The 23,565-nt window shown below is 38.4% G+C and overlaps 2 protein-coding genes and 1 long non-coding RNA gene across 5 annotated transcripts in view; 2 read left to right on the top strand and 1 right to left on the bottom strand.

Annotated features, from left to right (window-relative positions):
* Positions 1-23,565, top strand: part of LOC311283746 (myosin-7-like) — a 234,498-nt gene that overhangs the window by 17,319 nt on the left and 193,614 nt on the right. The gene's annotated exons all lie outside the window — the stretch shown is intronic.
* Positions 4,401-8,354, bottom strand: LOC311283765. Its single transcript, XR_014626107.1, has 3 exons — positions 8,294-8,354; positions 7,940-8,003; positions 4,401-4,807 (listed from the first exon to the last, which is right to left on the bottom strand). It is a non-coding gene; the product is annotated as an uncharacterized lncRNA (long non-coding RNA).
* Positions 10,844-22,908, top strand: LOC311283748 (myosin-7-like). 2 transcript variants are annotated; one of them, XM_084398418.1, is made up of 39 exons: positions 10,844-10,873; positions 11,065-11,115; positions 11,286-11,494; positions 11,685-11,828; positions 11,917-12,073; positions 12,170-12,197; positions 12,283-12,388; positions 12,548-12,640; positions 12,744-12,807; positions 12,907-13,005; positions 13,101-13,204; positions 13,331-13,469; positions 13,559-13,677; positions 13,787-13,936; positions 14,025-14,195; positions 14,315-14,624; positions 14,741-14,814; positions 14,921-15,126; positions 15,269-15,392; positions 15,475-15,611; positions 15,698-15,953; positions 16,088-16,330; positions 16,421-16,597; positions 18,611-18,756; positions 18,841-18,931; positions 19,120-19,509; positions 19,606-19,732; positions 19,832-19,950; positions 20,046-20,242; positions 20,353-20,536; positions 20,633-20,798; positions 20,883-21,007; positions 21,092-21,400; positions 21,489-21,692; positions 21,795-22,091; positions 22,222-22,326; positions 22,416-22,511; positions 22,596-22,730; positions 22,821-22,908. In XM_084398418.1, exons 3-39 carry the CDS (start codon positions 11,294-11,296, stop codon positions 22,839-22,841), a joined length of 5,814 nt encoding a protein of 1,937 aa, XP_084254544.1. In that variant the 5' UTR covers positions 10,844-10,873; positions 11,065-11,115; positions 11,286-11,293; the 3' UTR covers positions 22,842-22,908. The 2 variants fall into 2 exon arrangements, with proteins under 2 accessions (XP_084254544.1, XP_084254543.1); XM_084398417.1 differs by having other exon boundaries at positions 13,101-13,469.

Genomic DNA, 23,565 nt, shown 5'->3' with positions numbered 1-23,565 from the left:
TTCAGTTGTAAATGCTGTAGTTTATTAAGGCTAAATCTTGCTAACCATATAGGCTGTACTAAAGGGTTACACACCTTACGTTCTTATTTTAAGGTGTTCTGTAATTTTTTTGAAACACTTTACAATATGGTTTGATTTAACATTAGTTTATTACTAACATGAACCATGAGCAATACATGTAACTGAATGTATTCATCTTTATTAATCTTAATAAAAATACAGCTGTTTATTGTTTGTTCATGTTAATTCACAGTGCATTAACTAAATGTTAACAAATACAACTTTTGATTTCAATAATGTAGGCTATTAAATGTTGAAATGAACATTAGCAAAGATTAATATACATTCTGTAGAAGTGCAGTTTATTAAAAGTTAATGTTAACTAATGTAGTTATACCTAGAGTTTAATAAATGGAACCTTATTGTAAAGTGTTACCGATCTGTTATACACCGATTCAGACGTCTCGTGAGTTCAGTGTTGGAAAGATCAGTCCGTTTAACCATTCATTAAAACGTGGAACCTTGCTTCGCAAAGAGAGTGCTCGCGCGCACGCGATCAGAGGGCGCGCGCTCTCGCTCTCTCTCGCCCAGCTGTCACAAGCGCAGCAGTTTATCTACATTACACACCGGTCAAATAAGACTTTGGCGGGACAAAAATTCGCTTTGGCGGCCGCCAAAAAAAAATCTTCGATCGGGTCAGTCGCACAAGTGCGCCTAAATATCTTTTCATGGTCGCACACAGACATATTTAGGCGCAAATGCGAGTGAAATGGTCGCACTGTAGAGCCCTAACGTTACCGTGGCGGCAAAAATTTTGCCGTGGCGGGGCGCCATTAACTAATCAACATAGAGGAAACACTGGATCATAATAACCTAGCAAATTACAGACTCATTTCAAATCTTCCATTTATGTCTAAAATACTAGAAAAAGTTGTGTCCGCTCAATTGTGCTCTTTCTTGCAAGAAAATGATATCTGAAAAATTTCAGTCAGGATTCAGGCCGCATCATAGCACAGAAACTGCGCTCGTTAAAATTACAAATTATTTACTTCTAGCTTCTGACCAAGGCTGTATCTCAATACTAGTTTTACTCGATCTTAGCGCTGTGTTCGACACTATAGATCACAAAACACTCTTAGATCGACTACAAAACTACACTGGTGTTCATGGACAGGCATTAAGCTGGTTTAGATCGTACTTATCAGACCGCTACCATTTTGTCTGTTTAAATGGGGAAAAATAATAGATAACGTCAGTAAACTATGGAGTGCCGCAAGGATCTGTGTTAGGCCCTTTGCTATTCTCAATATATATGCTGCCACTTGGTAATATTATAAGAAAACATGGAATTAATTTCCACTGTTATGCTGATGACACTCAATTATATATTTCATCACGACCAGATGAAAACACTAAATTATCTAAATTGACAGAGTGTGTTAAAGATATAAAATACTGGATGACGTGTAATTTTCTGCTACTAAATTCAGATAAAACGGAGGTATTACTTATTGGTCCTAAAAACTGCCCACAAAACCTCTTACAATACAACTTTAATTTAGAAGGGTGTCCTGTTACTTTATCCACTACAGTAAAAGACCTGGGTGTTATACTAGACCGCAACTTGTCTTTCGAAAATCATATTTCATATATTACAAGAACAGCCTTTTTCCACCTTAGAAACATTGCTAAGCTACGTAACATGCTATCTGTTTCTGATGCAGAAAAGTTAGTTCATGCATTCATGACCTCGAGACTAGATTACTGTAATGCTTTATTAGCCGGTTGTCCTGCATCCTCAATAAACAAGCTACAGTTAGTCCAAAATGCAGCTGCTAGAGTTCTTACTAGATCAAGAAAATATGATCATATAACACCAATTCTATCATCTCTACACTGGTTACCTATTAAGTTCCGTATCAATTACAAAGTATTACTACTGACCTATAAAGCCCTAAATGGTTTAGCTCCTGGGTATTTAACGGAACTTCTATCGCCCTATAATCCATCGCGCTCTTTAAAGGTAGGGTAGGTAATCTTTTTTCTAAAAAAAAAACATTCCAAATTTGTTTAAACTGTCTTTATATACCAATACATAATTAAAATGTAAGTACTCTGAAAAAGAAAATATAAAAATCGAGTGACTGTAGACCTTTTAATCTGCAATAAACACAGCTCATTATTTCCATTCACTCCCACCCCCTCCCTTCTGAGCTCCTTCCAAAGCCACGCCCCCAAAACACATGAACGCGCGACGCCAAACGCTCAGGCTCAGCTGGAAGACGCATTTATTACCTGAGACGAGTGGAGAGGAAGGAGCGCAGTACATACAGTGACATCATGTCAGAATCACATGTAATAAAATACCTAACTTTATCACTATGAATATAAACAAATAAGATTTCTTTTAGTACTCACTATCAAGCTAGCATATCGATAATGGTAAAGTTTCATTCGGTAACGAGCTATATTTATAAGGCAAAACTAAAAACAGGTTGCATTGATACACGTTTTTCCATTACCATCAGTTACACTGTGATGAAGGTGAATTTCGTGTTAGATTCATAACATATACGGTGTTTTGCATGTAAGAGTTTCCATGATGAAAACATTGTTGACTCTAATGAAGACTAACATACACTCCGAGTCCGGAGACAAGTACCGCATCGTCGGTTCGAGGACAGGTCCGGGGTTGAGGGCGAAGCAGAGGAGGTCGTTCAAGAGTGCGGGCAGGGTCCGAGGAAGTAGTTTTTGCCTTGTTTGCCTTCGCTGACTGCATGCAGGTGCTTTGAGCTGAATATTTCCGGAAAGGTGACATGTGATGAGTGCACGCAGGGCAGCGCGCGCAGTGGGGCTCGGGCACGAGACATGAAGGCATCTGATTGGTTCTTTACATTCGCACCGAATGGCAGTGATTGGTCAGAGTTTTTACTGTCCTGCAGCTGCTACAGAGGTCTGATTTTTTTCATTCCTTTTTCTAAACACATAATGTATTGACTACTATCAGGATGGAAGGACCATTTCACCCAGTATAAAAAAAAGTGTTTCTGAACAGGATTACCTACCCTACCTTTAATGAAAACTACCTTATTTGCAACCGAGTTGTATACAAACATTTCAGTTTTTATTTGAATGTAAATATTATATCTGGAAATAAATAGCAGTTGAATAGCTCTGGTGTTAATTTTAACCTCTAATATTATAATGTACCAAATAAAGGGTTCCCTGTGTAGTTTGCAGCATTATTTGGGAAAAATCAAACTATCGGTATCGGCCTATATCATTCTGAATAATCGGCTATCAATATCAGCAGATAAATTTAAATTGATATTTGTCACTATTTATGAGTGGTGCTTGTGACAAGGTGCAAGTTAACTGAGGGAGAGAACGAGCAGAGAGAGTGCCTCTCCCCCTGTGCACTCTCTCTGTCTCCAAACTAAGCACAGTCTTTGCTCTCTCACACATAATAATCTAAATCAACTGACACAGTGGTAAAAGGTCAGAAAACGAATCCTTGTTTTACGTGGCACATTTAGAGAATTTTTTTTCTGAAATACCAGTGGGTGTGAATAATGCTCAAGAAACGTTGCCTTCTCTGACAAACGTTCCGCATATGCAGCTGACATAAACCACAATTTCAATAAATGAAAAAAAAAAAATCATTTCCTTGTTTTTTGTGTTGACTCAAATCTCTTGGGATATCCTCACAGGATTAGCACACGTGTCCTCGTCCGCTAATGTCCAATTCGTGACCTAATGACTTTTAACGATTAATTTTAATGAATGGTTAAAACAACTGATTTGTCCAACACTGAACTCACAAGACATCACTGTCTGAATCAGAAAAAAATATTTACTCAGAACACCTCTGAAATGAGAACGTAAGTGTGCTTACCCAATTTAGCAAGAGTGGTTAGTAAGATTTAGCCTTAATAATCCACAGTAGAATATTACCTAAAATTCATTTAGTTTAGACTGGAGTGAGTTGAAACCAGAACAAAGCACAAAGCAATTTGTTGTTAGATAGCTGCTAATTTTATTCAATTGTATATGGTAGAACATTTGACTATTAGTTCAAATAAACTTTTTAATGCTACTTTTCAATATACAGTATATATATATATATAGACATCAAAATAATTATCAAGTCTAGCAAAGAAGGATCTTAACTTCCAAAGCTATGAAAGCCAGTGGAAAAATCACAGCTTTTTTGCAAAGAGGGCAAGAAACAATGACAGGGAGAGTGACGGGTAATAAATATAGCGTCAGTCGTGGGCTCACAGATCATGTGGGTAATGTACTTTTTACTGTGTGTGTGGATGACCATGTTTGTCAGCCACCACTGAAGACCATTTTTGACCCAGGAAAAACCCTGTAATCATTTACAAAACATGACTATACCTTCATAAATGATTAATAAGTGTTATGCTAACGATTTACAAAGTTCGTTATGCAAGTTATCTTACATTTTTTTGTAAATCATTAGTAGATGGTGAATAAGTTATTAGTTGATATACTATTAATCACTTAATGAAAAAACATTAGTAGATGATCAGTATATAATTTATTGATGTATCTTGACGTTGTAAGCTGGTCTATGTTCAAAAGCACAAATATGTAAGATGCAAGCAGTGCCGGCCCTACCTAATAAGCGATATAAGTGTTTGCATAGGGCCCTCATGGCCACCAGGGGGCCCCATACCAGACGTTCAGACAGAAATGCATGGTAATAATCATTTTTATAAAGTTTCTTGTGCCAGTCATGTGCGTTGTTTGAAAATGAAGAAGAGGCGGCGACACTATCAATCTGGAGCAGAGAAGAGGAAAATAGAGGGAAAACGTGAGCAAGATAAGGGTAAGTGATACATTTAAAAAAATATATTGTTAAAATGGCGCTTTGCTGCATCGTTTTTAATTCGCCATTCGCAAGCGTGTTATAAAAGACTTGTATACATATTCACATAATTTGTAACAGGTAAGAAAGATCTACAAATGATAGTTAACACATTTACAAGTGATGAATAGTTACACTTTAGATTAGTGCATGCAGAAAGCTTTGTTTATGATTTATTCTTGCATTTACACATCATCTATAACAAGTGTTGAACACATTGTAGTTTGTACTGCAATGTAAGTGCTGACTAGGGAGGGTAGAGACAGCTGTCTTCTCTGACACACATGGAGTCTTTAACCCCTGTGCACCTGCATGTGGGCTTAGGTAAAACAGGTTCACATTATCGTTAGATCCCATACACTCCAACCAGAACACAAGTCTGTGCTGACGAGTGAAAGGATTTAACATAACCCACTGGAATCCTTTGACTATAAGTCATGCTTTTGAACACAGACCAGCTTACAACTTCACGATACATCAACAAATTATATACTAATGATTTACTAATGGTTTGTTCATCATTAACCATTGTTTATTGAGATAACGATACTAAAACAATTTGGTAACACTTTATAATAAGTATACAGTAATAACATACTTACAAATTATTAACAAACTATAGTTTATTCATAGTTTATATATTTTAGTCTCTACATGGTTAATATATTAATAGGCTATGTACAGATAGTGACTTCTCTATTCATTGTCACTGTAATTAACACAATTATTATTGTTTAATTAGCTCGTAGGAAAGGAATTGTTAATTGTTAATTAAGAGTAAATAGTTCTCACTTTGGATTAGGTCATGAAAAATGGGAAAATGCCATTAAATTAAGTGCTTTAAACTAACCTATATTTAACATTAATGGCATTCATTATGCCATTAAAATGTTTACAAATACATTAAATACAAACACACAATGGCATATGTGGTATATACATATATACATACATATATATACATTGCAGTACAAACTACACTCACCTAAAGGATTATTAGGAACACCATACTAATACTGTGTTTGACCCCCTTTCGCCTTCAGAACTGCCTTAATTCTACGTGGCATTGATTCAACAAGGTGCTGAAAGCATTCTTTAGAAATGTTGGCCCATATTGATAGGATAGCATCTTGCAGTTGATGGAGATTTGTGGGATGCACATCCAGGGCACGAAGCTCCCGTTCCACCACATCCCAAAGATGCTCTATTGGGTTGAGATCTGGTGACTGTGGGGGCCATTTTAGTACAGTGAACTCATTGTCATGTTCAAGAAACCAATTTGAAATGATTCGAGCTTTGTGACATGGTGCATTATCCTGCTGGAAGTAGCCATCAGAGGATGGGTACATGGTGGTCATAAAGGGATGGACATGGTCAGAAACAATGCTCAGGTAGGCCGTGGCATTTAAACGATGCCCAATTGGCACTAAGGGGCCTAAAGTGTGCCAAGAAAACATCCCCCACACCATTACACCACCACCACCAGCCTGCACAGTGATAACAAGGCATGATGGATCCATGTTCTCATTCTGTTTACGCCAAATTCTGACTCTGCCATCTGAATGTCTCAACAGAAATCGAGACTCATCAGACCAGGCAACATTTTTCCAGTCTTCAACTGTCCAATTTTGGTGAGCTCGTGCAAATTGTAGCCTCTTTTTCCTATTTGTAGTGGAGATGAGTGGTACCCGGTGGGGTCCTCTGCTGTTGTAGCCCATCCGCCTCAAGGTTGTGCGTGTTGTGGCTTCACAAATGCTTTGCTGCATACCTTGGTTGTAACAAGTGGTTATTTCAGTCAAAGTTGCTCTTCTATCAGCTTGAATGAGTCGGCCCATTCTCCTCTGACCTCTAGCATCAACAAGGCATTTTCGCCCACAGGACTGCCGCATACTGGATGTTTTTCCCTTTTCACACCATTCTTTGTAAACCCTAGAAATGGTTGTGCGTGAAAATCCCAGTAACTGAGCAGATTGTGAAATACTCAGACCGGCCCCTCTGGCACCAACAACCATGCCACGCTCAAAATTGCTTAAATCACCTTTCTTTCCCATTCTGACATTCAGTTTGGAGTTCAGGAGATTGTCTTGACCAGGACCACACCCCTAAATGCATTGAAGCAACTGCCATGTGATTGGTTGATTAGATAATTGCATTAATGAGAAATTGAACAGGTGTTCCTAATAATCCTTTAGGTGAGTGTATATATACACACACACATATATATATATAAAGTATGAATAAACTATAAACTAATAGTTTGCAAATTATTTGTAAGTACTTTATTGCTGAATACTTATAAAAAATTTACCAAATTGTTTTAGTATCATTATCTTAATAAAAATGGTTAATCATGAACAAATGATGAACAAACCATCAGTAAATCCTCAGTATATACTTTATTGATGTATCATGAAGTTGTAAGCTGGTCTGTTCAAAATTAACCATATACTAATGATCTGTTTGATTATTTCATGATTTACAATTTTTTAAGATAACTTACAACACATTTGTAAATTGTTGTACATATTAATTGTCACGTATTAATAATTTATGAATGTATAGTCATGTTTTGTAAATGATTAGTTCATTAACTAATTGTGACTTAATTTGGATAACATCCGAATACATCAGTGTAAAATAAATTCAGTACAGATACTATAATGATAAAGATTTTGATTGTACTTTAAAAACATACTTTACATTTTAAATAACTTTTCCATATTACGGCAATATTTTTCACATTAAAGAAAGCAGCTAGGAATTTAAACATTTAAAGGCTAATTTCTTAATGCAAACATTATTCTTTTTTGGTGTGAAGTATGATCCAGTCATTTCACGCTTGGTGAATGCAGATATTTTGTAATGATTAATTCATGTCATTTTACTACTTCAATGGTTCTCACATATTATGAACATGTGGTTGTTTTTAGTTTATTAAACAGTTTCATTCAGTATTTATGAAATATGATCCTTAAAACACTTTTCATGTCAATTACAACACTGAGCAACTAAAAATCAAAACAAAAAAGCATTGCTTTGCATTACCTTCATCTGTGCTTCAGAGATGAGTTGGATCTTCTCCTGCAGGGAGCACAGTGTTTGTGTGTGGCTGAGGGGAGGCAGAAAAACCAGGGTCAAGAGAGTAAGGAAAAAAGAAACATTTGTAGAGCAGAGGTCAAAAGTCATGCTAATTTGCCTAATTGTGAAGAACAATAAAATACAGAGAGATAGATAGATAGATAGATAGATAGATAGATAGATAGATAGATAGATAGATAGACAGATAGATAGATAGATAGATAGACAGATAGATAGACAGATAGATAGATAGATAGATAGATAGATAGATAGATAGATAGATAGATAGATAGATAGATAGATAAATGCAAATATTAATACCTGTTTTCTCTGATTCTCTGTCTCCATGATCCAGCTGGCTCGAACAAGGGATAACGAACAAATGACAAGCAACTCAATCAAAGGAGCAAAAGCATCATGTGACATCCATTGGACACTTGTCCAAGTAAATCAAACAGACTTAGTCTCCATTAATAGCCTGCTCAGTGGTCATGAAGTACAATGGGTCAAGTTATTGACCCTCTGGTGAGCTGAGACGACAAAGGGCCTAAACAGCTGAGAATGAACCGCCTCCGTCTCAGGGAAGAGTGTGGATGGGAATGTTCCACCTCGTCATAGCAAGAGATGGACCTGGCAGCTAAAGGAAAAGAGACAGGATGTGCAGGTTCTCCAGATCTCCTGTTAATCCAGTGTAAAGGACTTAGGTACTCGTGCAAACCACTAAAATCCTGTAAGCAACATGCCACAAATAATTTCACTTTTTTTTAAACTCAAAACCTTGAAAAAACATCTGCTTGACCCAACACTGAGGTGCTAACCAGAAATAATCACTGACCCCCACCCCCCAAGGTCCTAGTAATGAATGGGTCCAACTGGCTTTATGATGTTAAGACCTTCAAGACCTGTTAAGAAGAAAAACAAACAGTCGGGATAACCTTATACATCCCTAAATATTGGTATACAAATATGTATTGATTATTAGGATATATTATAGGACGTTATCTGATTTATACGCAAAGTTGTTTGCCACATTTTGATATACACAAGTTGGAAACAGCAGTTTATGCAGGTTAAGAACATTTACTTTTAGTTGCATGACATAAAACCAAAATTGAGATATGGCTTAGTGCAATTATCAAATCACAAATGCTATGATTTAATTGTTCTCACCCACAAGCAGCTGATTATTCACCAGTGTTTGTATTTGTGTTAGCGTTGTAATTATACAGTTGTAATATTTAAAAAAAGATTATTATTTTTATATTCTTTATTTTTATTTCACAGAGAAATGTTACAATAGATATTTAGTTTTTATTCAGTCATTTTTACATTTTTCATAATTATTATTACTTTATAGCCATTTTGCCTACAGGTCTACAAACAAGCACAGCAAATCTTTTTTATTTTTTTTATCGTATTTTAAATCACAATTTTTATCAGAAAAATCGCAATTTGATTTTTTCCCTAAAGCCTTATTTAATCTTATTTATTTTCGCTTTACTTTAGTTTCACTTGTTAATGATTAAATCTTTGTATTATGTCTGCCACGTTTATATAATTTATAATTAGTAGGTTTGCAAGTCAGGAAACCTTGTGGATAATAAAATAAAATAAAAGGTTTAAAACAATACTATGCTGTGACCTTCAAAGCCTAGCGTGACAATTGGGTCAAGTGAACACCATAGAAGGGTGCTATGAATGTGATATTTTAGGATCCTGACAACTGACAAAAATAAAAGGAGTGTATATAATTCATAAGAATGCATGTTCTAACATCATTAGATACTGATGATGTTGAAAGGATCACATGTTGATCTTAATCCTTACATTAAAAGATCCCAAGGTTCCTAATAAAAGATGCAGCACTTGCAAAACTTCACACCACAACATTTGCAGCACTGAGAACAGCTGCTGGAGCCTCTCACACAGCAGAGGCCCACGCATACAGCTGTCCTCAGCAGTGACTGTAAAGAAGCTGAGAAAAATGCAGTATGGTTATCTTTGTACTCAAGGATAGAGGAAAAACAATGGGATGTCAACAAGAAGAGCAAGAGGTTGAGGTCCTGCGGCACAGACCGTGACAATCGAGCAGATCTCCACGACCTTGCCTCCCAGCAAAGAAGACCAGCTGCTGACTGTCTATCACCTCAATCTATAGACAGACCTGAATTATTTGTCACATCTTCTTTTATGCCTCCAGCTAATATGACTGTCAAAAGCAAAGACATATTAAAACGTCTATAATGTGTGAAAAAGTTAAACCTGATATCTCACAAAAAGTGTGCAGACGTTACTTTGACAAAAGGGTGGTTTGTCTTGAGCAGATAGAGGTACTTTAGATAAATGGAATTGATTAACGTCTTATATAAGAGAATAAAGTCCTTAAGTAGTAACTGAACAAACTTTAAAATCTGTGTCAATGCATTAAGCTTTAATATTAATTGGATGTATTGCATGTCAGCTTTTTGCAAAGCTTGTCTTTCTGGGAGAGAATAAAACAAAAAAAACCATGGTGAGGCTGAGCAAGACAATAAGAATTCTTGCAGCATACGATGACAGATTCACGTTTCTCAGAACTCAATGAGGAAGGGATCCAAAATAGCCAACTGTTGTTCTTGATGACCTGAGACAACGTTGTAAAAGGAGTTCCAGATTAGGACGGTGTTGAAGAATCTTTTAGGCAACATGGGTGTTCTTTTGTCCTTCCTCTCAGAAGCCTATTGTTACATCACACCATATATGTCAACTGCGTAGGACATCCTGTGCCATCCAATCATTTGAAGGTTTATTTAGCGGGACAAGGGTGGGGCATCCACGACAAACCACCATTTTGGGATGAGTGACTCCCTTTAAAAAGGTAGCATCAACTCTGGAGTGACACAACACACAGGACATCCCAAGGTAAGAACCAAAGAACCTCCAAACAAAAAGACCAAGGAAGATCTCCTGGACCTCACAAACACTTATTCCAAAGCTGAAACAATAAGATAATTCCAGTACTAGTTTAGGTGTAGGGATCTTTTTCTGATCAGTAACAAGCAAAATCACATCAGTGATCTCAAACGCTAATGACTCTTTTGTTTTGTCCTTAGCCTAACACCAGGCTCTGCAGTTTTAGGGTACAGAGTTTGGACAAACACAAGGTGAGAAGTTTTGCATCTACCTGAAAAATATGTATACAGTACTGAAATGCATTTGATTATCATTTCTGTAACTGGGATGCCAATTGCATGTTGTGACACTTGTTGTGAGTGCTACAAATGCAGTTTTTGTCAAAGAAGGACATTATATTTATGAGGTTGTATACTTCTAGATTTCAAAATGGGTGACGCCTTAATGGCAGAGTTCGGGCCAGCTGCTTCGTTCTTACGAAAGTCAGACAAGGAGCGTCTGGAGGCCCAAACTCGCCCCTTCGACATGAAGAAAGAATGCTTTGTGCCCGACCCTGAGGTTGAGTACGTCAAGGCCTCCATCACCAGTAGAGATGGTGACAAAGTCACTGTTGATACTGAATTTGGAAAGGTAAGGGTGCCTTGGTTATCAGTTAACTTTTCTAAGGCCAGCAACACTTCAGAAAAAGCTTAGAAATATGTAATACAATTTATATAAATGTAGCAACATGGAACACAAAAATATTTAAGTTTTGTGGCAAAAAACATTATCAATCATATAAAGCTATTAAAGACATTAATTCATTTTCTCTGTTCAACAGACAGTGACTGTGAAGGACACTGATGTTCACCCCCAGAACCCCCCGAAGTACGATAAAATTGAGGATATGGCAATGTTCACCTTCCTGCACGAGCCCGCTGTGCTGTTTAACCTCAAAGAGCGTTACGCAGCCTGGATGATCTACGTGAGTGATGAACATTGAGTATTAATGAATTTACTGTCAGTAAATAGGCGTGTAACTGTACTGAACCAATCGTTCTGTCACATTACAGACCTATTCAGGGCTGTTCTGTGTCACTGTCAACCCATACAAGTGGCTGCCAGTGTACGATGCCTCTGTGGTCAAAGCCTACAGAGGCAAGAAAAGGACTGAAGCTCCTCCTCACATCTTCTCCATCTCTGATAATGCATATCAGTACATGCTTTCAGGTCAGAACTGTTTTTCACATCTAATCAACTAAACGAAATAAACAAAATAATATTATTATACATAAAACTTTTTTCTTTGTGAATTTCACCCAACAGACAGAGAGAACCAGTCTGTCCTGATCACGTAAGTCATTTCAGTCTAATTTCTCTAAGATTAAATTGGCTTAACGTGTTTAAATTATGAAAATGTCTATCCTTTAAACCCACAGTGGAGAATCCGGTGCTGGAAAGACTGTGAACACCAAGAGAGTAATCCAGTATTTTGCCAGCATTGCTGCTGTAACTGGGAAAAAGGATGCAGCTTCTGAGAAAAAGGTGAGAATATAGCCACAAAACTACCCGTACTGAAATATCTGTAACTACCTGTACTAAAATATAAATATAAATTGTTTTCATATTTATTGGTGTATAAAAAAATAAATCACAAAACAAAATATATTGTAGTTTTCATTGTAATGTAATTGTTGTTTATAGGGTACCCTGGAGGATCAAATCATCCAAGCCAATCCTGCCCTGGAGGCCTTTGGCAATGCCAAGACCATCAGGAATGACAATTCCTCCCGATTCGTAAGTACCCCCTTTATAATGAATAATGTATTGTGTATAAATAGAGTATACTGAATTTAATTAACATTAATCAATATCTGATTTTAATCTTCTAACTAAACAGGGTAAATTCATCCGAATTCACTTTGGTGTGAGTGGAAAATTGTCTTCCGCAGATATTGAGACTTGTGAGTATGCTTTATTTTATTCTGACTATGATTGAATAACTATAATACATACATATACATTCAACACAGCAATCATTTTATGAATGTTTCATGATTTAGATCTGCTGGAGAAGTCTCGTGTCACTTATCAGCTCAAGGCTGAGAGAGACTACCACATCTTCTATCAGATTCTGTCTCAGAAGAAACCAGAACTGCTGGGTAAGTTTTGATGTGGAATTAGTATGTAATTTTAAATGCATACCAAATGTGTCTGTCTACATACCGTATCTAACTGTGATGCCCACTCATTACAGAGATGCTGCTCATCACAAACAACCCCTATGACTACTCTTACATCTCCCAAGGAGAAACACAAGTGGCATCTATTGATGATTCTGAAGAGCTGATTGCCACTGATGTAAGTGACTTATTCCTATATACAAAGCAAAATATACAGAAATTAGAACCGCTGGAAAGTACCACAAAATGTATAAGAAAAAGTAGACTCATCTTTCTGCTTTGTCATGCTATTTGTAAACTACAGGACGCCTTCGATGTCCTGGGCTTCACTCCAGATGAAAAGTCAGGCATCTACAAGCTGACTGGTGCCGTCATGCACTACGGCAACATGAAGTTCAAGCAGAAGCAAAGAGAGGAACAGGCCGAGGCTGATGGGACTGAAGGCAAGTAATATTAATCATTACCACACTACCATTGGTCACTTTTTAATAAGTGCTTCTAAATTTAAAACAAACTATTTTTTCTTCACAAGATGCTGACAAAGTTGCATATCTGATGGGCCTGAACTCTGCTGATCTCATCAAGGGTTTGTGCCACCCAAGAGTCAAAGTTGGAAATGAGTGGGTCACTAAGGGACAGAGTGTCCAGCAGGTGAAGAAACTTTGTATCATGAAAAAATCTATAGCTTTGCAATCATGTTACAGAATTATGAAATACAATATTATGAATCCCTTTTTTAATGTACGTTCACTCTTTTCAGGTGTACTACTCTATTGGTGCTCTGGCAAAGTCAGTGTACGAGAAGATGTTCCTTTGGATGGTTGTGAGAATCAACCAATCCCTGGACACCAAACAGCCTCGCCAGTACTTCATTGGTGTGCTGGACATTGCTGGATTTGAGATCTTTGATGTAAGCTGAAATTATTATTCAAGAACAAATCCAAAAAGCAGTGCAACCTGTTTGACCATTGTGATTAAACAATATATTCCACCTGCAGTTCAACACCTTTGAGCAGCTGTGCATCAACTTCACTAATGAGAAGTTGCAGCAGTTCTTCAACCACCACATGTTTGTGCTGGAGCAAGAGGAATACAAGAAGGAGGGCATTGAGTGGGAGTTTATTGACTTTGGCATGGACTTGGCAGCATGCATTGAGCTTATTGAGAAGGTAAGTTTATGTGCAGAAATATTATAAACATTATTATGTGTACTTCCTTTTAAATACTGCTGCATTTTTGTGTGTGTTCTCTTTTTCATATTATTTACACTATATTTTGGTCTCTGCAGCCCATGGGTATCATGTCCATCCTTGAAGAGGAGTGCATGTTCCCAAAAGCCAGTGATGCAACATTTAAAGCTAAGCTTTATGACAACCATTTGGGGAAAAATCCTTCTTTCCAGAAGCCTAGGATTGTCAAGGGTAGACCAGAGGCCCATTTTGCCCTCGGTCACTATGCTGGCACTGTGGACTACAATATTTCAAACTGGCTGGTGAAGAACAAGGACCCTCTCAATGAGACTGTGGTCGGACTTTTCCAAAAGTCTACCGTGAAGCTGTTGTCTGTTCTGTTTGCTGGATATTCTGGGGCTGACTCAAGTGTGTACTGATCTTCAGTATCGATTATTCAGTATATATACTGTATTTTGTTTTGGGTGTGAACTATGATGTGTCAGAATGATATAAGCTTCTTTTACATTTCCTATTGGTTTTAGCACAAGACTCCAAGGGAGGTAAAGGTGCTAAAAAGAAGGGTTCTTCTTTCCAAACTGTGTCAGCCCTCCATAGGGTATGGAATATTACAACAAATTATCAAAACAAAAATAAATGTGTTCACTACAAAATTATACAAAATTGCTTACCTTACAAAGTTATGGTTTGTTTTTTGACCATAGGAGAACTTGAACAAGCTGATGACCAACTTGAGGTCAACTCACCCTCACTTTGTGCGCTGCCTCATCCCCAATGAGACTAAGACTCCTGGGGCGATGGAGAATCCTCTGGTCATGCACCAGCTGCGCTGTAACGGTGTGCTGGAGGGCATCAGGATCTGCAGAAAGGGATTCCCCAACAGGATCCTGTATGGGGATTTCAAACAACGGTTAGTATGAAACCAAATGGCTTTCATGTCTTACTCCAAGTTATTGCAAGTTGCATCAGTCAACTGTTTGCAAATTTAATAATTTGCTAGAAATACAAATAAATACATATTAATAACTGTTAATGTGTGTGTTTTTTGGAAGATACCGCATCCTAAATCCTGCTGCTATCCCTGAGGGACAGTTCATTGATAACAAGAAGGGTGCAGAAAAACTTCTGGGCTCTCTGGACATTGATCACACCCAGTACAAGTTAGGACATACAAAGGTATTTTTATATTAACATTAACTTTTTCCAAGGCCTCTTTTCCATTGTCACCCTTTTTGACACCATATTCTTTACTATTCAGGTGTTTTTTAAGGCTGGTCTTCTGGGTACTCTTGAAGAGATGCGAGATGACCGTCTTGCACTTATTATAACTGGAATTCAGTCCAAGGCTCGTGGTTTTCTATCAAGAGTTGAGTTCCAGAAAATTGTGGAAAGAAGGTTAGATTTAAGCTCTTCAGTCTTTAACATATTCTCCAAGTTACATTTAAAATGCAAAACTGAACATTCTTATTTAATTTCTACAGAGATGCTCTGTTGGTGATCCAGTGGAATGTACGTGCTTTCATGGGTGTCAAGAATTGGCCCTGGATGAAGCTCTACTTCAAGATCAAGCCTCTGTTGAAAAGTGCAGAGACTGAGAAAGAAATGGCCAACATGAAGGAGGAATTCACCAAGTTGAAGGAGGCTTATGCCAAATCTGAAGCCCGCAGAAAGGAGCTTGAGGAAAAGATGGTTTCTCTTCTCCAAGAGAAGAACGACCTGCAACTTTCAGTGCAGTCTGTAAGTCCATATGAAACAAAAATAATTAAAATTATAATATAATATAACTTTAAAATAAATAAACAAAAAAAAAAAAACAAAAAAAAAAACCCGAATTATTCATAATTATTTTTATTTATTTTTTACTTTGATAGGAGCAAGATAATCTAACAGATGCTGAGGAGAGATGTGAGGGTCTGATCAAGAGCAAGATCCAGCTTGAGGCCAAAGTCAAGGAGCTGACTGAGAGACTGGAGGATGAAGAGGAGATGAATGCAGAGTTGGTTGCAAAGAAACGAAAGCTGGAGGATGAATGCTCTGAGCTCAAGAAGGACATTGATGATCTTGAGCTCACTCTGGCCAAAGTGGAGAAAGAGAAACATGCCACTGAAAACAAGGTTGGCTGTAATACCTCTTATAGCTTTTTCAGCATTATATGTATATGGTGTGTTTGGAGTGTTTATTGATCTAATGGCCTTTTTGCTTAGGTTAAAAACCTCACTGAGGAAATGTCAGCACTGGATGAAATCATCGCTAAGCTGACCAAGGAAAAGAAAGCTCTCCAGGAGGCCCATCAGCAAACGCTGGATGACCTCCAGAGTGAGGAAGACAAAGTCAACACACTCACTAAAGCCAAAGCCAAGCTGGAGCAACAAGTGGATGATGTGAGTACAATAAAATCTCACTATAAATATATTGGCAAAATGTTACTTTATATATAGATATGTGTGATAGGAGCACAGAGGATGCATAGGAGCACAGAGGATGCAGTCTCCATGGCACTGCACTCTGTGCTCACACATCTGGACAATAAGAACACTTATGCACGCATGCTGTTTGTTGACTTCAGCTCAGCATTCAACACTGTCATCCCAACTAAGTTAATAGCCAAACTTGGAGACCTGGGCTTCAACACCTCCATGTGCAACTGGATTTTGGACTTCTTGACCAACAGACCCCAGAATGTTCGATCAGGCTCCAACTGCTCCACATCCATCACACTCAACACTGGTGTACCACAGGGCTGTGTGCTAAGCCCGTTCCTCTACTCCCTCTTCACCTCCGACTGCAAGCCTGTGTACGGATCTAATTCCATCGTCAAGTTTGCGGACGACACTACGGTGATTGGTCTCATCAGCAACAACGATGAGACTGCCTATAGGGAGGAGATCAAGCACCTGGCCACATGGTGCACCGAAAATAACCAGCTCCTCAACACCACCAAAACGAAGGAGCTCATCGTGGACTTCAGGAAAGTGTCAAGAGGCACACACGACACCATCTACATCAATGGAATGGCTGTTGAGCGTGTCTCCAGTTTCAAGTTCCTGGGGACCCACATCTCGGCGGACATGACCTGGACAACCAACACCTCCAGCCTGGTCAAGAAGGCTCACCAGCGCCTCTTCTTCCTGAGGACACTGAGGAAGAATCAGCTTTCCTCCACTATCCTGGTGAACTTCTATCGCTGTGCAATAGAAAGCATCCTGACCAACTGTGCTACAGTGTGGTATGGGAGCTGTTCTGTTGCAGAGCGCAAGGCACTGCAGCGGGTGGTGAAAACCGCCCAGCGCATCACTGGGACTCCACTACCTGCCATCGAGCACATCCAGAGGAAACGCTGTCTGCATCGAGCTCGCAGCATCCTTAAGGACTCCTCTCACCCAGCCCACAGACTGTTTTCTCTCCTGCCTTCCGGCAGGCGTTTCAGGTGCCTCCGGACCAGGACCAGCAGACTAAAGAACAGTTTTTTCCCCAGAGCTGTCTCTTTATTAAACTCTAACCCTCATTGATCCCACTCCCCTTATATACTGATTGACTCTCCTCTCCCTCCTCACACCTGCCTCCATTTTGTTATTTGCAATACTATAATGTTCATTTGCACTGCTGACTGTTATTACAGTAACAACTGTTTACATATGCATCTTGCACTACTACCTTGACTGGAATATGCTCATTTGCACTGCCGACTGTTTATTTACAGTACCGACTGTTATATATACATTGCAATATCGTACCTTAACTGTAATATGCAATTACTTTCCACTGCACTCACTCGGATAGCTTCTGTCCAAACTTTATTTGCACAACTTTATTTGCACTACTTTAAATCCATTGTTATACTGCTCATTAGCCTAACTTATACATATATCTATTTGTAAAATTCTGTTTATAGTAATATCCATCTGTATATTATGCTCACATTCTGTTTATAGTAACAGCCATCTGTATATATATTCATAGTACATATCTATCTGTAAAATTATGTTTATAGTAACAGCCATCTGTATATTATATTCAGTACATATCTATCTGTAAACATTCTGTTTATAGTAATAGCCATCTGTATATTATTATATTCAGTACATTTCTAGCTGTAAATTCTGTTCACAGTAAGAGTTATCTGTATATTATATTCATAGGACAATCTATCTGTAAATTTTTGTTTATAATAGTATTCAACTCTATATTTATTCAGTACATATCCATGTTCTGCACTTATGAACCACTGTATATCCTGCACTTGCTGCTATTGCACTTCTGGTTAGACCTAAACTGCATTTCGTTGCCTTGTACCTGTACTTGTGTAATGACAATAAAGTTGAATCTAATCTAATCTAATCTAATCTAATATGTTTTGCAAAATAATGTAAATTAATTGTATTTTATATAACAAGCTTGAGGGATCCTTGGAACAAGAAAAGAAACTGCGCATGGACCTTGAGAGGGCGAAGAGAAAGCTGGAGGGTGATTTAAAATTGACCCAGGAGAGCATTATGGACTTGGAAAATGATAAACAGCAAATGGAGGAGAAGCTGAAGAAGTAAGAACACGTCAAACATTTTATTCTGATTAAACAAAAACAATAAGATTTAATCTAATCAAACTTTGTGATATCACCTTAAAGGAAGGACTTTGAAGTTGGCCAGCTCAACAGCAAAATTGAGGATGAACAAGCTCTTGGTGCCCAGCTCCAGAAGAAACTGAAGGAACTGCAGGTATGTTTAAACCAAAGTTAAATCATGTAAAATAATAATTAAAATGTACTATGACTCATATTAGGGTTGCTGCAATTTTTACACGGTTTCAGCCGCACACCGATGTTTTGATTTTTTAGAGTACAAAAATCATTTAGTTCAGTTAGAGAATAGACACTACAATTAAAAACAATTTACTCCATTTCTAGGCTCGTATTGAAGAGCTTGAGGAAGAGCTGGAGGCTGAGAGAGCTGCTCGTGCTAAAGTTGAGAAACAGAGAGCTGATCTGTCCAGAGAACTGGAGGAGATCAGTGAGAGGTTGGAGGAGGCTGGTGGAGCCACTGCTGCCCAGATTGAGATGAACAAGAAACGTGAAGCTGAGTTCCAGAAACTGCGCAGAGACCTTGAAGAGGCCACTCTGCATCATGAGTCCACTGCGGCTACACTGAGGAAGAAACATGCAGACAGTGTGGCTGATCTGGGGGAGCAGATTGACAACCTCCAGAGAGTGAAGCAGAAGCTGGAGAAAGAGAAGAGTGAACTGAAGTTAGAGCTTGATGATGTGGTCTCCAACATGGAACAAATTGTCAAGTCAAAGGTTTGTGGCCAAACAGAAATGTATATCACTAAGGATTATGTGAAACTACAATTTAAAATCAATATAATTTACTTACTCAATATATTTTTACATTAGAGCAACCTGGAGAAAATGTGCAGAACTCTGGAAGACCAGATGAGTGAGTACAGAACCAAGTCTGAGGAAGGTCAGCGCACTATCAATGATTTCACCATGCAAAAAGCCAAGCTGCAAACTGAGAACGGTAAGGTCACAAAATATAGTAATTTTTACTGAATAAGTTTTAGCTTTGAAATGAAGATTTGTCATAACTTCAACAAACATATTTTTCCTGGCATTTCAGGTGAACTCTCCAGACAGCTTGAGGAGAAAGACTCCCTGGTGTCTCAGTTGACCAGAGGCAAGCAGTCCTACACTCAGCAAATTGAAGATCTCAAGAGACAGCTTGAAGAAGAAATCAAGGTTTGTTTTGCGATCCATGTTTTTTTAGAAGTTGTATATTTTTTTGTTAAACAGCAGGTCAACAGTCCCAGCAACTGACTATTTTTTTCTTTCAGGCTAAGAATGCCCTGGCCCATGCAGTTCAGTCTGCTCGTCATGATGCTGATCTGCTGAGGGAGCAATATGAGGAGGAGCAAGAAGCCAAGGCTGAGCTACAGCGTAGTATGTCCAAGGCAAACACTGAAGTGGCTCAGTGGAGAACCAAGTATGAAACTGATGCCATCCAGAGGACTGAGGAGCTGGAGGATGCTAAGTAAGAAGCAGGGAATATACTATTTTGTTTTCAGATGTTTGTTTACAAATTCCTCTTTGTGTTTTATTATTTCTAATCCGTCATTAAAATATCCTTGCTGACACAATTAGAAAGAAACTGGCTCAGCGTCTCCAAGATGCAGAAGAAGCTGTGGAAGCTGTTAATGCTAAATGCTCCTCTCTGGAGAAGACCAAGCACAGGCTGCAGAATGAGATTGAAGATCTCATGGTGGATGTGGAGAGATCCAATGCTGCTGCTGCTGCTCTGGACAAGAAGCAAAGAAACTTTGACAAGGTAATACACAGATTTAATATTTGAATATGCATTACTTTAGCCTTTTTTGGTAATTTTATCAGTAATTAATTAAGCACCTTAATAATGCCTAATCAGGTTTTGGCTGAGTGGAAGCAGAAGTTTGAGGAGTCTCAGACTGAACTAGAAAGTGCCCAGAAGGAGTCTAGATCTCTGAGCACTGAACTCTTCAAACTGAAGAACTCTTACGAAGAAGTCCTGGATCATCTTGAGACCATGAAGAGAGAGAACAAGAACCTTCAAGGTAACTAGATTTTGGTTACCTGCAGAGTTAACAGATCTTATATTCAGCATATTTTTCCTTGACAATTATTTTTCTATTTAAAAGAGGAAATTTCTGACCTCACTGAGCAACTTGGAGAGTCAGGAAAAAGCATCCATGAGTTGGAGAAAATTAGGAAGCAGCTGGAGCAGGAAAAAGCAGAAATCCAGACAGCCTTGGAAGAAGCTGAGGTAACCCTAAATAAGCATTTATTTGTTGTTCACATAAGGCTGATTTTTGACAAAAGACTTACAAAATTTCTTTCACATTAAAAGGGTTCCCTTGAACATGAGGAAGGAAAGATTTTGAGAGCTCAACTGGAGTTCAATCAAGTAAAGGCTGATATTGAACGTAAGCTGACAGAGAAAGATGAAGAGATGGAGCAGGCCAAGAGGAACCAGCAGAGAGTGGTGGATACCCTGCAAAGCTCACTGGAATCAGAGACTCGCAGCAGGAATGAAGCTCTCAGACTGAAGAAGAAGATGGAGGGAGACCTCAATGAGATGGAGATTCAGCTCAGCCAGGCTAACAGACAGGCATCAGAAGCCCAGAAGCAACTCAAGGGTCTTCATGGACATCTCAAAGTATGACGAATCTTCAAATCAAGATTTTATAATGATTAGGTGAACATAGTTCTTCAGTCTTTTCATTTGTAAAACTTGTACTTTACAGGATGCCCAACTGCAGCTGGATGACGCTCTCCGTGGCAATGATGATTTTAAAGAGAACATTGCCATTGTGGAGAGACGCAACAATCTGTTGCAGGCTGAACTGGATGAGCTGAGATCCATGGTGGAACAAACTGAGAGAGGAAGGAAACTGGCTGAGCAGGAACTGCTGGATGTCAGTGAGAGAGTTCAGCTCCTGCATTCTCAGGTAATACGTTTAAAATATTTACTCATGTGTTCAGTTTACTCAATTACCATTACTTTCACCAGTGAACTTTGATCTTAAACGGTATAAACTATTTTGATACAGAACACCAGCCTGCTGAATCAGAAGAAGAAGCTGGAGGGAGATAATACTCAGCTTCAGACTGAGGTTGAGGAGGCAGTGCAGGAGTGCAGGAATGCTGAGGAAAAAGCCAAGAAGGCCATTACTGATGCTGCCATGATGGCAGAGGAGCTGAAGAAGGAGCAGGACACCAGTGCTCATCTGGAGCGCATGAAGAAGAACATGGAGCAGACCATCAAGGACCTGCAGCACCGTCTGGATGAGGCTGAGCAGATCGCCATGAAGGGAGGCAAGAAGCAGGTCCAGAAACTGGAGGCCAGGGTAAGTTTCTGAAACTCAGTTCTTAATGCATTTTCTATTCATACATTTTGTAAAGATGATTATTCATGAATATTTGTGTTCAGAGTCTGTAATTTAGGAGTCAATTTATAATAATTTTCTGTTTCGGTAGGTGAGAGATCTGGAAAATGAGGTGGAGCTTGAACAGAGAAAGGCGAGCGAGTCTGTGAAAGGAGTCCGTAAATATGAAAGACGCATCAAGGAGCTCACCTACCAGGTCACATTCTTTGACATAAGATGATGATTTTTATTCATGCCATACTTCATACCAGATAACAGTGAAGTCACTTTTTATCCTGTTTGCAGACTGAAGAGGACCGTAAGAATCTGGCTCGCCTGCAGGATCTGGTGGACAAACTCCAGCTGAAGGTCAAGTCCTACAAGAGATCTGCTGAGGAAGCTGTAAGTAAACAATGTCACTCAGATATTGAAGTATTGCTGTCTCTGTGTTATCTCTAACACTATGTTTTGTCATTGTGTTTTTAGGAGGAACAGGCTAATGTTAATCTGGGCAAGTTCCGTAAGATACAGCATGAGCTTGATGAGGCAGAGGAGAGGGCTGATATTGCTGAATCTCAGGTCAACAAACTTAGAGCCAAAGGTCGTGATTCAGGTTCCAAGGTAAAATATTTTTATCCAATTAAATATTGGAATTTAGTACAACATATATTGCAATGACGCTTACATTCTCTTTTTGCTCTTTTATTACAGAAAGGACACGATGAAGAGTAATCCTCCACTATAATTCTGTGTGCTGTGAAGCCATGTTCATGTACTGGTTCTGATGTGGCATTAAAAACTGCAATTATGAATTCTTGTGTCTGTGGCTTTCCTTCTCATTTCTGTTCCATCATTTAGTCTCATCATGCAAAAGCAGTGCAAAAGGGGCATTAAAGGTGTGGTGAAAAAAACTGATTTTGGGTTTCATATATTTGATGAACAAAGCAAGCTAATTTCACTATGGAAACACTGATTTATGGTTCACAAAATTAAAATAAGAATCTTTCTAATTTTTGTGTTCTCTTCACAAGTTAACCAGAGACAAAAGTGTCCTAAAAATAAAAAAAATAGCAATGGTTTATGATCTATGCACTAAGTGTATCCGTAGTAGATCATTTTCAGCGCAATGCGCTCATAGCCATAAGTTCTACGGTGCACAGAAATTGGCTTGTAATCCGTCATAATGCTTCATTCCACAACGGTTACAGATCTCGTAATGATCACCAATCTGTTTTGGGAAAACGTGCGCTTCATAATAACGTATCAGATAGACAAATTATAAAAATGAAGTATGCCAGTCATTTATTAATGTTAATGATAATTTTTTTTAAATATCATTTATATTTGTGTTATACTTTTAAGTTAGTAAGTGGTGTTAAAAATTTAGCAAAATGAGCCTTAAATGTTGTGTGTTGCGGAGAGTTTATCATGGGCCGTTCTGCGCCAGAAAAGTTCA

This window comes from Rutilus rutilus (genome assembly GCF_951802725.1).
Source record: "Rutilus rutilus genome assembly, chromosome: 24".
Lineage (NCBI taxonomy): Eukaryota > Metazoa > Chordata > Actinopteri > Cypriniformes > Leuciscidae > Rutilus > Rutilus rutilus.
Note: the sequence above shows the minus strand (reverse complement) of the source record. Positions and strands in the feature narration are given on the sequence as shown.